The 15309-nt window shown below is 37.5% G+C and overlaps 1 protein-coding gene across 3 annotated transcripts in view; it reads right to left on the bottom strand.

Moving 5' to 3' along the window:
- Window positions 1-15309, bottom strand: part of CFAP210 (cilia and flagella associated protein 210) — a 53924-nt gene that overhangs the window by 30188 nt on the left and 8427 nt on the right. The window contains exons 1-5 of one of the 3 annotated variants that reach the window (XM_054476964.2): window positions 10561-10673; window positions 9623-9723; window positions 9360-9534; window positions 3228-3401; window positions 2937-3130 (exon numbers count right to left, since the gene is read on the bottom strand). In XM_054476964.2, the coding sequence (XP_054332939.1) occupies window positions 2937-3130; window positions 3228-3401; window positions 9360-9534; window positions 9623-9669 (590 nt within the window). In that variant the 5' untranslated portion in view covers window positions 9670-9723; window positions 10561-10673. Of the gene's footprint in view, window positions 1-2936; window positions 3131-3227; window positions 3402-9359; window positions 9587-9622; window positions 9724-10560; window positions 10674-15309 lie in introns of those variants that run through there. The other 2 variants (XM_054476965.2, XM_054476963.2) reach the window with 2 other exon arrangements.

Here is a 15309-nt window from a genome sequence, read left to right on the forward strand (position 1 = left end):
TTGTATTTTTTTAGTAGAGACAGGGTTTCACCATGTTGGTCAAGCTGGTCTCAAACTCCTGACCTCAAGTGATCCACCCACCTCAGCCCACCAAAGTGCTGGGATTGGGAGGCGTGAGCCTCCGCGCCCAGCCATGAACTTCTTAAGAAGAGTGCATCATATTCATCTTTGTATTCTCAATGACTAGAATAGTGACTGGCAAATGGAGGTTGTTCAATAAATGTTTGTATGAATGAATGAAGGAATATCCTAATGAATGAATAAATACCCTATTTTGAAATTTTGCTCCTGAATAAACTCTTATTCAAGAAAGGGGAAAGTAACTCTCCTTTCCATCTCTTTTCTGCTACATGCTCCTCTTCCCAACTCAGGTTAATACCAGTGCTACTATTCCATTTCTATTGGTTTAAAGAGGTTTTTTATAGGTTCATCCCTATTCCTAACAGTATTTTAAAGTAACATGAATTCTGAATTCTATAAAACCCATACATGAATAAACATTAAACAGAATACAGCTTGGCGATAAGTTTGTAAACTCATATACTTAAACAAATATATAATAATAGATTTATAATTTCCTATGTTGTTTCCAATTACAGATTTGAATGTTTCTTATTAAATTTAAGCTGTAGGACTTTGGAAACAAATTGGCAACCCAGGTTCACCTGCTGAACATCTCTATTAGTCAGGGGTTCTCCAGAGAAACAGAACCACGAGGGTGTGTGTGTATGTGTGAGTTTATTTGGGAAAATTAGCTCACACTGTTACAAAGGCGAAGTCCCACAATAGTCTGTCTGCAAACTGAGGAAGACAAAAACCGTAGTGTTCAGTCAGAGTCCAAAAGCCTCAAAACCAGGGAAGCTCACAGTGCAGCCTTCAGTCTATGGCCAAAGGCCCGAGAGCCCCCAGCAAGCTGCTGGTGCAAGTCCCAGAGTCTAATGATGGAAGAACCTGGAATCTGATGTCCAAGGGCAGGAAAAGCAGAAGGAAGCATCTGGCACCAATAAATAAAGAAGCCAGAAGGCTCAGCAAGCAAGATTAGCCTACCTTCTTCTACCTGCTTTGTTCTAGCTGTGCCGGCGGCCGACTGGATGGTGCCCACCCACCTTGAGGGTGGGTCTTCTTCTCCCAGACCATTGGCTCAAATGTCTGTCTCCTCTGGTGACACCCTCGCAGACACACCCAGAAACGATACTTGACCAGCCATCTAGGCATCCTTCAATCCCATCAAGTTGACATCTAATATTAACCATCACAACATCCTTCCTCTCCTAATTCCCCAAAATGCAACCAATATAAAGGAGAAATTCTATACCACTGGTTTTATCCACATAACTGAATTTTCAAGAGATTTCAAAAGAAAAGAGAACAGTTGAGAGTACAGTGAGGATAGGTAACATTTGGTCACCATGCCCAAGGACAAAGCCCGCCATGAGAAGTAAGTAAAGGAATTTATGCTGACGTCAGAGCTTGATGAACATTTCCAAGACTGCACTGAAGATATGCCAAAGAAACAACTAAAATAAATCCTACACCAGCTTGAACCTCTAACCTACTGACACGTACTACAAGGAAAAAACACGCTGTGGTCCAAACGCAGCCCAGATACAAAGGCTATAGGAGGATAGACAGCCTGTGAAGGTGTTAGCACTTGCCAGGTAGCTTGCTGGAAATCTGACTGCCACCTCTGAGCTGCAATATAACAAAAGAGATTTCTCAAACACAAGTGATTCACTGGTCAAAGACTTGCCTTCCTCTGCCAATGGCTTTGTCCCTAACTTGTACAAACCTTTAGATCTCTACACTGCCAAAGAAAAACATTACAATAAATCCAAAGGTTTTTCCTCCCTTGTTACTAAGGACTGAATTGAAAAATACACAATTTGGTAATATATATGTATTCTGAGAACTGATGTCTGTGTCATTTAGACATAATGTGATTTTGATAAATTATATATATGACATACAGGTATGTGAAAAAAGCATGTAATAAGACAATGCTGCTAATTCAAATTTCATTTTATAAAATGTGAGTATATACGTTCAGAAAAAAAGTCTGTGTCGCCAGATCAATGACTGCCAGAGGCTGGGAGCAGGAGATAGAACTTACAGCAAAGGGGCATGAGGGAAATTTTGGGAGTGATGGAAATGTTCCATATCTTCATTTGAGTGGTAGTTATGCAGCTATACTTTTTAAAAGGTGAATTTTACTGAATGCAAATTTTATTTCAATAAGCCTGATGCCTCCTTCATTAAAAAAAAAACTGCATGGCTATACACTAAAACAGTAATAGTAACTTCCTTTGGTAGTTTAGATTTATTATTCAAAAAAGATTCACTCCCTTCTCCTTCCTGCCTCACTTTAATGGAAGTCTACTTCTCTGTTCCATTATTGTTGTTGAGGTTGGCCATGTGGTTGCTTTAGACTGATGGAAGGCCAAGTATACTTCCTTGTCCATTGACTTTGGGTTACGCTGTGTTCTTGCATGCTTGGGCTTGCTCTCTTGCATCTCTATCAATACCATGTGAAAAGTTTCCCCATGTGGCTGCTTCATCCTGAACCTCAGAATGTATACACATGGAGCGGATCAGAATCCTCTCCCCAACAATAAGCAAACCCAGCCAGTCCTACAGCTTGAAGAAAAGCTGCCCAGCTGATTACAGCCTAGATCACCCAACCCCCAGATGCATGAGAAGTAAACATGTTTTTTTGCATGCCACTAGATTGTGTGGTTGTGTATTATGTTGCATTATTATGACAATAATAACCAATATACAATCTCTGGGTAAGAAAGTAATAGTGATTTTTAACCTCCTTTTTGTACTTTTTCTACTGACTAATTATTTTAGCATGTATTACTTTTATAATTAGAAAAAAGCTACATCCATTATGAGAAAACAAGAAAGGTACAAAAAGGTATTTTATGTATACATACTGTTTTAGATGATCTTCGGCAAGAGCCACCCTTTCTCTGTGTCGTTTTTCTGCTTTTTCTTGTTCTTCTTTAAAAGCTTTTTCAATGTTGAGTTTCAATTGCTCCTCCCATTTTTTATCTGATTTTATCTTACTCTTTCGGAATTCAATCTGGGCATCACGTTCTTTCATAACTCTACTAAGAAGAAGTCCCGACTACAAAAGAAAAATTATAGTACTTTAAGGAAATGATGCCTAATTATGTACAGAGAAGTTAAATATATATAAAAATACAAGAAAACTCAAGTAGTACATGAAAGTTTTTCACTCTTTCTGTCTGGTAAAATTGATACTGCTTTGCATTTTCAATGGCCTTTTTTCTTTTTCCTTGTTTGTATATTTCTTCTTCCAGATCAAGAATTTGTCTTTCTGCCTCTATTTCTTCATCACGCTTCTTTTTGGCTTCAAGTTTCTGTTCTTTCATCCCCTGTAAAAAGACAAACACAATCTTTTGTTTTCATTTTTCAATTTAATTGTACTACAGTTTAACATAATAATATGATAATTTGAGCTTTTATTATGTTTTTATTGTATTTGTAATATTTTATTAATAAATAAAATATGAGGCTACACTTATGAGCTTATTTTTTAGACTGACCTTTTTGGGTAGATAACACATTTACATGGTTCAAAATCCCAAAATATTATAGAGGTATATGAACTTCTCCTTTTGTATTAATCTGTTCTCACATTTCTATAAAGAAATATCAGAGACTGGGTAATTTATAAAGAAAAGAGATTTAATTATCTCACAGTTCTGTAGGCTGTACAGGAAGGATGATGCTGGCACCTGCTCAGCTTCTGGAGAGGCCTCAGGAAACTTACAATTGTGGTGGAAGGCAAAGGGGGAGCAGGCATGTCATGGCCAGAGCAGAAACAAGAAAGTGAAAGGAGGAGGTGCTACACACTTTTAAATAACCACATCTCATGAGAACAGTCACTATTTCGAGGATAGTACCAATGGGGATGGTGCTAAACCATTCATGAGAAATCTGCCCCCATGATCCCCTCACCTCCCAGCAGGCCCCACCTCCAACACTGGGAATTACATTTCAATATGATATCTGAATGGGGACACACATCCAAACTATATCACCTTCCAACCCATCTGCAATCTCCTCTCATTCTAAGATAACCGCTATTAGTTTCTTTTGTTTACTTCCAAAGTTCCTCTCCACAGTTACACAATAAATATATATCTCACTACTTTTGCTCCTTTAAAAAATCAACAGTTGTATATTTTATATGCTCTTCTATAACTCTGAGGCCTCCACTCCTCATGTCATATGAGGTCTTCCTTTTCCTTATTGGTCCTATTTCCTATGTCCTAAGAAAACCTTGTTTACTCTGATATCCTGAAGATATTCTATTATTTATGTTAAAAGTTTTAGTATTTTGCCTTTTAAACTTTGGTGTTTAGTCTGGCTGAAATCCATTTTTCTGTATTCTGTACTACTGAGATGTAATTTAATCTCTTTCATATGCCAATTATCCCAGTATCAGTTGTTGAATTCCCACCCTTTCCTTTCCTATTTGCAATGACATTTTTGTCATATGTCAAGTTCCTATATATAACATGGGTTTGTTTCTAGGTTCTCTCTTCTGACCTATTATTTTGTCATTCTCCGTGTCTATATCATAGTTTTTACTACTATGGGTTTACAGACAGTCTTGCTGGTAAGATGAATCATCATTTATTATTCATCTTTAATACCCATGGAGAGTTAAAGCGTTACATGTGCTACTTCTGTGTTAAAAAAAAAAAAAAAAGGATATATCCCCATCCCCTATCCCTTTATGTACCAGGGACCTTTTTAAAATCAAGTTTTCTATATTATAATTTACATGTGCCCTTATAGTGTAGAGTTTACAAATGCATACAGTCACTTACAAAATAGTTCCATCCTCCCAAAAAATCCCGTCATGTCTTACAGTCAACCACTCCCCCTACCTGTAGGCCCTGGCAACCACTGATCTGTTTCCTCTCCCTATAGTTTTGCCTTTTTCAGAATGTCATATGTTACATATATTAGTCCATCATATAATTCTTCCCTCTTTGAGAAAAGAAAGATAATTAATAAATTATGACCATTGTTCCTAAAGCAAGGTACTATAAGTTTTCTATGTCCTTTCCCAAAGATAAATAATGTATACTGCAACAAAGTAAGGAAACAGGCAATGTTAAAAAGAAAAAATAACAAGTGAGAACTCTCTAGACTAAGTTTATGCCTATCTGTAGTTTTAATAATTCTATCATAAAACAAAAATAACCCTGCCTCTCAGTGCCTCAAACAATGGAGAAAAGTAGGGTGGAGGGAGGGATTACCTTTTCCCAGCATTTCTCCCCAGGTGAGATAATAAAAGGAGTCAGGGGACACCTTCCCATTTCAAAGAAGTTTCCCATTCATGCATAAGGAGCTAAACTGGGCTACTGTAACCCTCAGGTAGAGGGAGGCTAGCAGATGCACAGAGAGGAGCACAGCAAAAGTACTATGCAGTTCCGGAGAGAGGAAGAGGCAGGCGAGACAGACAAATCAGAGGCCAATGACGAGAAGCTGCCTTGATTCTTCACAGTTTCGAATACTCTGGCTTTCTGCGCAATCCTGCATCGTAACAATAAACAGCACTACTCTGATACTCAAACTAGATAAAGATATTTCAAGAAAACTATGGACCAATATCCCTCATGAACACAGATACAGAAATTAATAACATTTTAGCAAATTCAATCCATCAAAAGGATAATACATTAAGACCAATGGGGTTTTATCTTAGGAATGCAAGCTTGGTTGAATATTTAAAAATCAATCAATGTAATTCACAATTTTAACAAACTAGAAAATAAGAACCTCGTGATAATCTCAATAGACATCAAAAAAAGTACTTTAAAAAATCTAACATCCATTTCTGATTTTAAAAGAACCAAAACACTCAACAATTTCGATATAGAAGGCAACTTCAACTTGATTAGGGACATCTACAAAAACCATACACTTAGCATCATACTTAAAGATGAAAGAATGAGTACTTTTTCCCCAAAGTCAGGAATAAGGCAAGAATATCTACCTTCACTACATTTATTCAATATCATATTGGAGCTTCTAGCAAGCGCAGTAAGTCAAGAAAAAGAAATGGGCATCCAGATTGGAAAAAAAAGAATTAAAACTGTCTTTATTCTCTGATGCCATGATTGTCTATGTAGGAAATCTGATGGAATCTACCAAGAAGGGACTAGAACTAATTAGTGAGATTAGCCATGTTGCAGGAAACCAGATCAATACAGGAAATATTTACTGTATTTCTAAAGCTAACAATAGCAGATTGACACTTTTAAAAATACCATTTACCATAATATTAAAAATATGAAATATTTAGGGATAAATCCAACGAAAGATGTATAAAACCAATATACTGAAAACTATAAAACACTGCTGACGGAAAATAAGACTTAGGCTGGGCGCGGTGGCTCACGCCTGTAATCCCAGCACTTTGGAGGCCGAGGTGGGCGGATCACCTGAGGTCGGGAGTTCGAGACCAGCCTGACCAACATAAAGAAACCCTGTCTCTACTAAAAATACAAAATTAGCCAGGCGTGGTGGCACATGCCTGTAATCTCAGCTACTCCAGGAGACTGAGGCAGGAGAATTGCTTGAACCTGGGAGGCGGAGGTTGCAGTGAGCCGAGACCTTGCCATTACACTCCAGCCTGGGCAACAAAAGCAAAACTCCGTCGCAAAAAAAAAAAAAAAAAGAAAGAAAGAAATTAAGTCTTAAACAAATGGAGAGAGTATGTTCATGGTTCAGAAGATTCAATATTGTCAAAATGTAACTATCTCCAAATTGATCTAGAGATTCAACACAATCCCAATAAAAATTCCAGCTGGCTTTTTTGCATGAATTGACAAGCAAATTGTAAATTTCATAACGGCCAGGTGCAGTGTCTCACGCCTGTAATCCTGGCACTTTGGGAGGCCAAGGCTGGCAGATCACTTGAAGTCAGGAGTTCGAGACCAGCCTGGCCAACATGGTGAAACCCCGTCTCTACTAAAAATACAAAAATTAGCCGGGCATGATGGTGCGGGCCTGTAGTCCCAGCTACTCAGGAGGCTGAGGCAGGAGAATTGCTTGAACCCGGGAGGTAGAGGTTGCAGTGAGCCGAGATCGCACCACTGCACTCCAGACTAGGCGACAGAGTGAGACTCCGTTTCAAATAAATAAAAAATAAATAAAAAATTAAAATTAAAAGAATCATAAGGATGTGCAAAGGACCTAGAATAGCGAAAATAACTTTGAAAAAGAACTGATTTCAAGACCTATTATTAAATCTACAGTCATCAAGACAGTGTATTATTGAAGACAGATAAATAGAGCAATAAAACAGAATAGATAGTGCAGAAATGTCGCCTGAATATATATACGCAAGTGGATTTTCAAAAAAAGTTCAAAGGCAATGCAGTGGATAAAGAATGTTATTTTCAATAAATTATGCAAGAAAAATTGATCTTCATACACAAAAACAAAAAAAATCAATACCTCACTGCATATAAGCATATATTTAAAATGGTTCATAGACCTATACAGGAAACCAAAAAATATATATTTCTCTCCAACTTTTATTTTAGGTTCAAAGGTTACATGTGCAGGTTTGTTACACAGGTAAATTGCATGTCACGAGGATTTGGTGTGCAGATAATTTTGTCACCCAGGTAATCAGCATAATATCCAGTCGTCATCTTCCTCCCACCCTCCTCCATCCTTAAGCAGGTGCCAGTGTCGGCTGGGCGCAGTGGCTCAGGCCTGTAATCCCAGCACTTTGGGAGGCCGAGGTGGGTGGATCACGAGGTCAGGAGATCAAGACCATCCTAGCTAACACGGTGAAAACCCGTCTCTACAAAAAAAAAATACAAAAAATTACCCAGGCATGGTTGCGGATGCCTGTAGTCCCAGCTGCTCAGGAGGCTGAGGCAGGAGAATGGCGTGAACCCTGGAGGTGGAGCTTGCAGTGAGCCGAGATTGCGCCACTGCACTCTAGCCTGGGCGACAGAGCGAGACTCCATCTCAAAAAAAAAAAAAAAAAAAAAGGTGCCAGTGTCTACTGTTACCTTCTTTGTGTCCATGTGTACTCAGCATTTACCTCCCACTTACAAATGAGAACATGCGGTATTTGATGAAATATAAAATTTTAAAACTTCTAAAAGAAAACATAGGAGAAAATCTTTATGACATTAGATTAGGTAAAGATTTCTTGGATAAGCCACTAAAAGAATGATATATACAAGAAAAACTGATAAACCATACTTCACTAAAAGTAAAAACTTTTGCTTTTCAAAAGACACAGTAAGGAAATGAAAAGTCAAGACATAGAGTGGGAGAAAATATTTTCAAGTCAAATACCTAATAATGAATTTGTATTTGGAATATAGTTTAAAAATTATCTAAGCTCAACGATAAAACTAATTTTAAAATGGGAAAAATATTTGAATGGATACATCACCAAAGAAGATATACTGGTAGAAAATAAGTTCAGGAAGAGGTATTCAACATCATTTTTACTTAGAGAAATTCAAATTAAAACTATAATGAGATATTTCACACCTATTAGAATGTTTATAATTAAAAAGGCCAACTATACCAAGTGTTGTTGAGGATGGAGAGGAAACAGAACTCTCAAAGATTACTATTGGGAATGCAAAATTACAACTACTTTGGATAACAGTTTGGAAATTTCTTACAAAGTTAAATATACACCTATCATAAAAGACAGCTATTCTACACGAAGATATTTACTAAGAGAAATGGAAGCATATGTCCATACATAGACTTATATGTGAATGTTCATAGCAGCTTTGTTTGTAATAGCCAAAAAGGGAAACAGCTGAAATGTCAACGTTTCATTGATGTCAACCATCAAAAAGTGACCAAATAAACAAACTGTGGTATATCCATACAATGGAATACGATTCAGCAATAAAAATTAACAATTGATACCCACAACATGAATGAATCTCAAAGTAATTGTGTTGAATGAAATCTGTAATAGGAAGCAGATCAGTGGTTACCTAAGGATCCGGAGGAGGAGCAGGGAGGAATGAGAGGGAATAAAACAGGTCATGAGGAAATTTTGGGGTGAAGAACATGTTCATTATCCTAATAGTAATGATGGTTTTGGGGGTTTATACATATGTCAAAATTATAGGATTGTACATTTTAAATATGTCCAATTCATTGTATATCACTTATACCTAAATAACACTGTTGAAAATGTGTTTCAATGCATTTTTATAAAATTTTACATGTAAAAAAAATTTGTAAAAAGAAGCATAAGAGTACTAAGAAACAAGAGTAAGTCTTCAGTGCATGTGTACTCCTGGATGGTTAATACTTACTGCATATGTATTAGTCCAATGTTTTACCACTTCTTGAGATCGCAAATGCATTTCTTTCTTTGCCTTTCTTTCTGCACGGAGGCATGCTGCTTCTCTTGTCAACCTGTCAAGGCTATCTTGAATCCTTTTCCACTCATTGTGTGGAATTATGGTGACCTGCTGGAGATCTACTTTGCTAGGTAGAAGAGGCAGATAGAGAACTTGATCTTCTTCAGACTTTCTTATTTCTAATAAATTGTAAAAAATGATTATTAAAGACTTACAGGAACAGTTTAAGTGATATTCGTCTCAGAAGTTCGGATATTGGCATGATAACTGGAAATTATTTCAAATACTTAATTTACTCTTGTTATCCTAAGAACAGCTATGATTAAGTGAAAAAAAAAATACAAAGCCTTGAAATCAGAAGGCATATATTTGAGTCCTTGCTTAATCACTTCCTTACTGTGTAAACTTGGGCAAGTCATTTAACTTTTTGGAATCTCAGTATCCTCATCTTTAAAATAGAGATCTCCTAGTAATACCTATCCCAACAGCTTGTTATAAAAGTATTTTTCAAAGTTAACAAAGTGGCAGTTTATAAATGGATAACTTTGTGGGTGTTCATCTTTTGGGGCTGTAGGCACTATGACTGACTCTATTCAACCTCTTCCCACTGAGCAGCAGCAACGTAATTTGGAGAACTCACTATAGTCCCAGGGTGGGCCTAATTGGTTTAAGAACACTTGTATCTCCATTGTCAATCATTATTTCTTTAAAAAGCAAAGAAACAGGACAAAAGGTTTACTTGCAACTTTTAGAAAAGTTCTTCCTTGTTCTTCTGGGAGAGATATCCAAAAGACTCTCAAGCTAAGTACGAACAAGGAAGAAAGAAAGACAGATAAACAGCTATGACCAGAAGAGAAACCAGCCTTGAATGAAGCTATTATTGCAAAGAAGCTGTTACTGCAAAGAAGAAACAACGAGAGAATCTGAGGCAATGATGATCTCATTATTCTGCTAATCAACTACCTGAAGCCTGGAGTTCCTGTTATAAAGTTAAAAAATGTTCTTATTTTTGAAGATGATTGAGTTGGGTGTTCCGTTATATGAATTCAAAGCATCCTAAATGACACAGTGGAACTCATAACAGATCTCCTTGGAAAAACGGTCCTACCCTTTTAATCAATCAAGGTTCTTAATTACTAACAGCCAAACTTACTCTAACTAGTTTAGGCAGAAAAGGAATTAATTAAGGGGCATTAAAGTAATGGACTCAATCTCCTAGAAAGCCATAGTCATCCTTATAAGCTATATATGCAAGACATCATACAAACCACATCATGAGGTTCCAGTGAGGGCCCATGGCAACTGGCTTTGTGTGGTCATCTCAACTTGCCCCATTTACAACTTGCCCCACTGGATACCATATACTTGAATACTTGAATCTTCACCACTGTTGCCTCTGAAATTGGTACTCTGTTGTTGCCATTTTCTACACAGACACACACACACACACACACACACACAAGCTGATTCAACATGCTGTTTACTTCGTTATATTGCTCTCTTCAGAATATAAATCTGGCATATGTAAAATTGATTGGCTGAGTCTTTGTCCCATGCTTGCACTCTAACTGTAAGGGCGGCTGAAAAAGTGAATTCTGCCTTCTATCTTAAGGAGGTAAGACATCAAAGGAAGGAAATTCACCAAAATAGGAAAGGCGTTTGAACAATGATGGGTGGCCACAGGCATAACAAAGGTAGGACAGCAGGGTGGGTAAGAGTGTGGATTCTGGAGTCAGACTACCTGAACTTTTTCTGAACGTACCATATATTAACTATATGAATCTAGATAAAATTATTTTACCCTTCTGAATCTGTTTCCTTAATTGCAAACTGGGGTCATTAACAGTATCTACTGTATGTAAAGAATTTAAGACTAGCGCCTGGTATATAATATGTTCTCAACAAATATTAGCTATTATTATTTTTACTATTAGTATGAGGAGAAGAATGAAACAAGTAGAGAGAAAGGCAGAAGCAAGAAAATCACATAGTTCCGGAAAGAGAAAGATACTGAAAGAAAAGCCATTAGGACCAAATAAAGTCTTCTTGGGGTTTAAATTAAGGCAGGTAGAGGTGAGAACTTGGTGACTAAACTAAAGTGTGAGTTTACAACCACAGGCACTATCTTGCCTACCATATACCAAACCTCTGCATGCAGAATAAAGCCAAACAAAGCTGACTTTATCATGACTCTTTAGTTGCAAAGAGTATCATCATGACTCTTTAGTTGCAAATGACTAATCTAACTCACAGTAGTTACAATAAAAAGGAGAATACTGTGTCTCCCGTATCTGGGGATTGCGGTGTAACTTGATTCAGAACACTGTTCTACTTAGAGTCATGACCAATACATCCTTACAGCCTTGTAACAAATTTCTTTTATTTTGCCTAAACCAGCTCAACTTGGCTTGTGTTACCTGCAATCAGAAGCTAACCAAACAACGGCCTCTAAGTTAAACCATCCTTCTTTTGATTAACAAATTGCTAGGCATGTTAATATCTTTGCCTGACCCAAGAGTCATTCTAAACTTAATTCACTAAAATTCTAAAGAGGGTCAGTATAGCACATGGCCTATTTTGGCAGGAGCTGCTCTCCACAAAGTATACAGTGGTAAGTGGGCCTTGGCAGCGGTGGCAGGAGAACAGGATGTTAGAAAGCTATGCACTGCAAAGTGTGATCCCTCCTCTTTGACATCTCAAATCTTTAGTAGAGTAACTGTTCACAGGATGTTTTATTCAAGTAGATCTTTTCATGGACTCTGATACAGGAACAAAGAGAAAAACCACAAATGTGGGAATAGAGTTGGGTAACCACAAAGAAAAAAAAAGCCCACAGAAAGCTTGGGAAAGGCTTTTTACTATCTCGGGCCACTGAAGTTGGGGCAAGTTCCCCATATCTTTGAAGATGAGGAGAGCCCTGGTTGAGATCAGAGCTATAGATGATTTCATATATCCCCACTTTAATCCACTGGTTGATGTAAAATTTAGCTCTTAGAGGGCAATCTTACTTCCAAGATTCCTACCCCACAGTAGCTCTCATACAATGTCAGTAGAGGCTGTTAGAGAAGTTGAAGAAGGGCAGGCCACAGCTGAATGAAGGGACATGAAAGACAGAGACAGATGGACAGAGAGAGAATATAAATAGGCAGACTCGCAAGCAGGAGAGAGGGGACAAAAGCAGTGGCAAGTTACCTAAAAGTGTCTAAAGTCAGTCCATGTGCCTGCCATATTGACACATTTTCCATGGATTAGATAAACTTTTTATTGAGTTATAATACACATAAAAACCCGTCACTGTGAAGAGTAGCATTCAATGGTTTTTACTCTACTGTCAAAGCTGGGCAACTATCACTACTATCTAATTCAGAACATTTTCATCACTCCAGAAGGAAACTCTGTAGGCATTAGCAGCCTTCTCCTCCTCATAGCTCCTGGTAACCACTAATCTACTTTCTGGCTCTACGGATTTGCCCATTTGAGACATTTCATGTGCATGGAATCATACAATATGTGGCATTTTATATATGGCTTATTTCACTCAAATAACATTTTCAAGGTTCATTCACATTGTAGAATGTATCAATACTTGATTCCTTTTTGTTGTTGTTGTTGTTGCTGTTGTTGTTGTTGTTATTGTTGTTGTTGTTGAGATGAGTCTGTCTCCATCGCCCAGGCTGGAGAGCGGTGGCACAATCTCGGCTCACTGCAACCTCCATCTCTCGGGCTCAAGCAATTCTCCTGCCTAGCCTCCCAAGTAGCTGGGACTACAGTCGTGCACCACCACGCCCAGCTAATTTTTTTTGTATTTTTAGTAGACATGGGGTTTCACTGTGTTGGCCAGGCTGGTCTCAAACTCCTGGCCTCAAGTGATCCACCTGCCTTGGCCCCCCAAAGTGCTGCGATTACAGGTGTGAGCAACCACGCCTGGCCCTAATTCCTTTTTATGGCTGAGTAATATTCCATTCTATAGATGTACCACATTTTGTTTATCCATTCATCAGCTGATGGACATTAGGGGTGTTTCCACCTTTTGACTATTATGAATAATTCTGTTATGAACATTCACAGGTTTTTGTGTGGACATATGTTTTTCATCATCTTTGGTATATGCTTAGGAACATAATTATAACTCCATATTTAACATTTTGAGAAAGTACCAAATTGTTTTTCAAAGTAGCTGTACTATTTTACATTTCCACTAACAACATATGAAGGTTTCAGTTTCTCCACATCCTTCCCAACAGTTATTACTGTCCCTTTATTTTTTCACTCATCCTAGTGGGTGGGAAGTAGTATCTCACTGTAGTGTTGATTTGTATTTCTATAATAGCTAATGAAGTTGAGCATCATTTCATGTGCTTATTGGCTATTTGTACATCTTGTTTGGAGAAATATCAGTTCAAATCATTTGTCCCTTTTTAAAAATGGGCTGTCTTTTTATTGTTGAGTTGTAAGAATTCTTTATAATCTGGATTATAGATCCTTAGCATATATATAATTTACAAATATCTTCTCCCATTCGGTGGATGTATTTGCACTTTTTGATAGTGTTCTTTGATGTATTAACACTAAAGTTTTCAATTTTGAGGAAGGCCAAATCTATTTTTCTTGGGTTGATTGTGCTTCTGGTGTCATATCTAAGAAATTGTTGCCTAATCCAAGATAATAAAGATGTATGTGTAAGTTTTCTTCTAATAGTTTTATAGTTCTAGCTTTTACATTTAGTTATATGATTCATTTCAAACTAATATTTGTATGTGGTGTGAGGTGTCTGTAAATTTGGGAGTCAAAATTCATTATTTGCATATGGATATTCACTTATCCCAGCACCATTTGTTAAAAATTCTACTCTTTCCCCATTGCATTAACATTCTTGTCAAAACCCACTTAGTACAGATGTATGGGTTTATTTCATTATTTCTATTATTTCATTACACTCATCTATATGTCTTTCCTTAAGCCAACACCACAATCTCTTTTTTTTTTTAATTGTTTTTAGAAACAGGGTCTCTCCACTTCTCAAAAGAAGACATTTATGCAGCCAAAAGACACATGAAAAAATGCTCATCATCACTGGCCATCAGAGAAATGCAAATCAAAACCACAATGAGATACCATCTCACAACAGTTAGAATGGCAATCATTAAAAAGTCAGGAAACAACAGGTGCTGGAGAGGATGTGGAGAAATAGGAACACTTTTACACTGTTGGTGGGACTGTAAACTAGTCCCATTGTAGAAGTCAGTGGGGCGATTCCTCAGGGATCTAGAACTAGAAATACCATTTGATCCAGCCATCCCATTACTGGGTATATACCCAAAGGACTATAAATCATGCTGCTATAAAGACACATGCACACGTATGTTTACTGCGGCACTATTCACAATAGCAAAGACTTGGAACCAACCCAAATGTCCAACAATGATAGACTGGATTAAGAAAATGTGGCACATATACACCATGGAATACTATGCAGCCATAAAAAATGATGAGTTCATGTCCTTTGTAGGGACACAGATGAAATTGGAAATCATCATTCTCAGTAAACTATCGTAAGGACAAAAAACCAAACACCGCATGTTCTCACTCATAGATGGGAATTGAACAATGAGAACACATGGACACAGGAAGGGGAACATCACACTCTGGGGACTGTTGTGGGGTGGGGGGAGAGGGGAGGGATAGCATTAGGAGATATACCTAATGTTAAATGGCGAGTTAATGGGTGCAGCACATCAGCATGGCACATGTATACATATGTAACTAACCTGCACATTGTGCACATGTACCCTAAAACTTAAGTATAATAAAAAAAAAAAAAAAAAAGAAACAGGGTCTCTCTATGTAGCCCTGGCTGGAGTGCAGCGGCTATTCATAAGCACAACCATTGTGCACTACACCC

This window comes from Pongo pygmaeus, chromosome 11 (genome assembly GCF_028885625.2).
Source record: "Pongo pygmaeus isolate AG05252 chromosome 11, NHGRI_mPonPyg2-v2.0_pri, whole genome shotgun sequence".
Taxonomy (NCBI): Eukaryota; Metazoa; Chordata; class Mammalia; order Primates; family Hominidae; genus Pongo; species Pongo pygmaeus.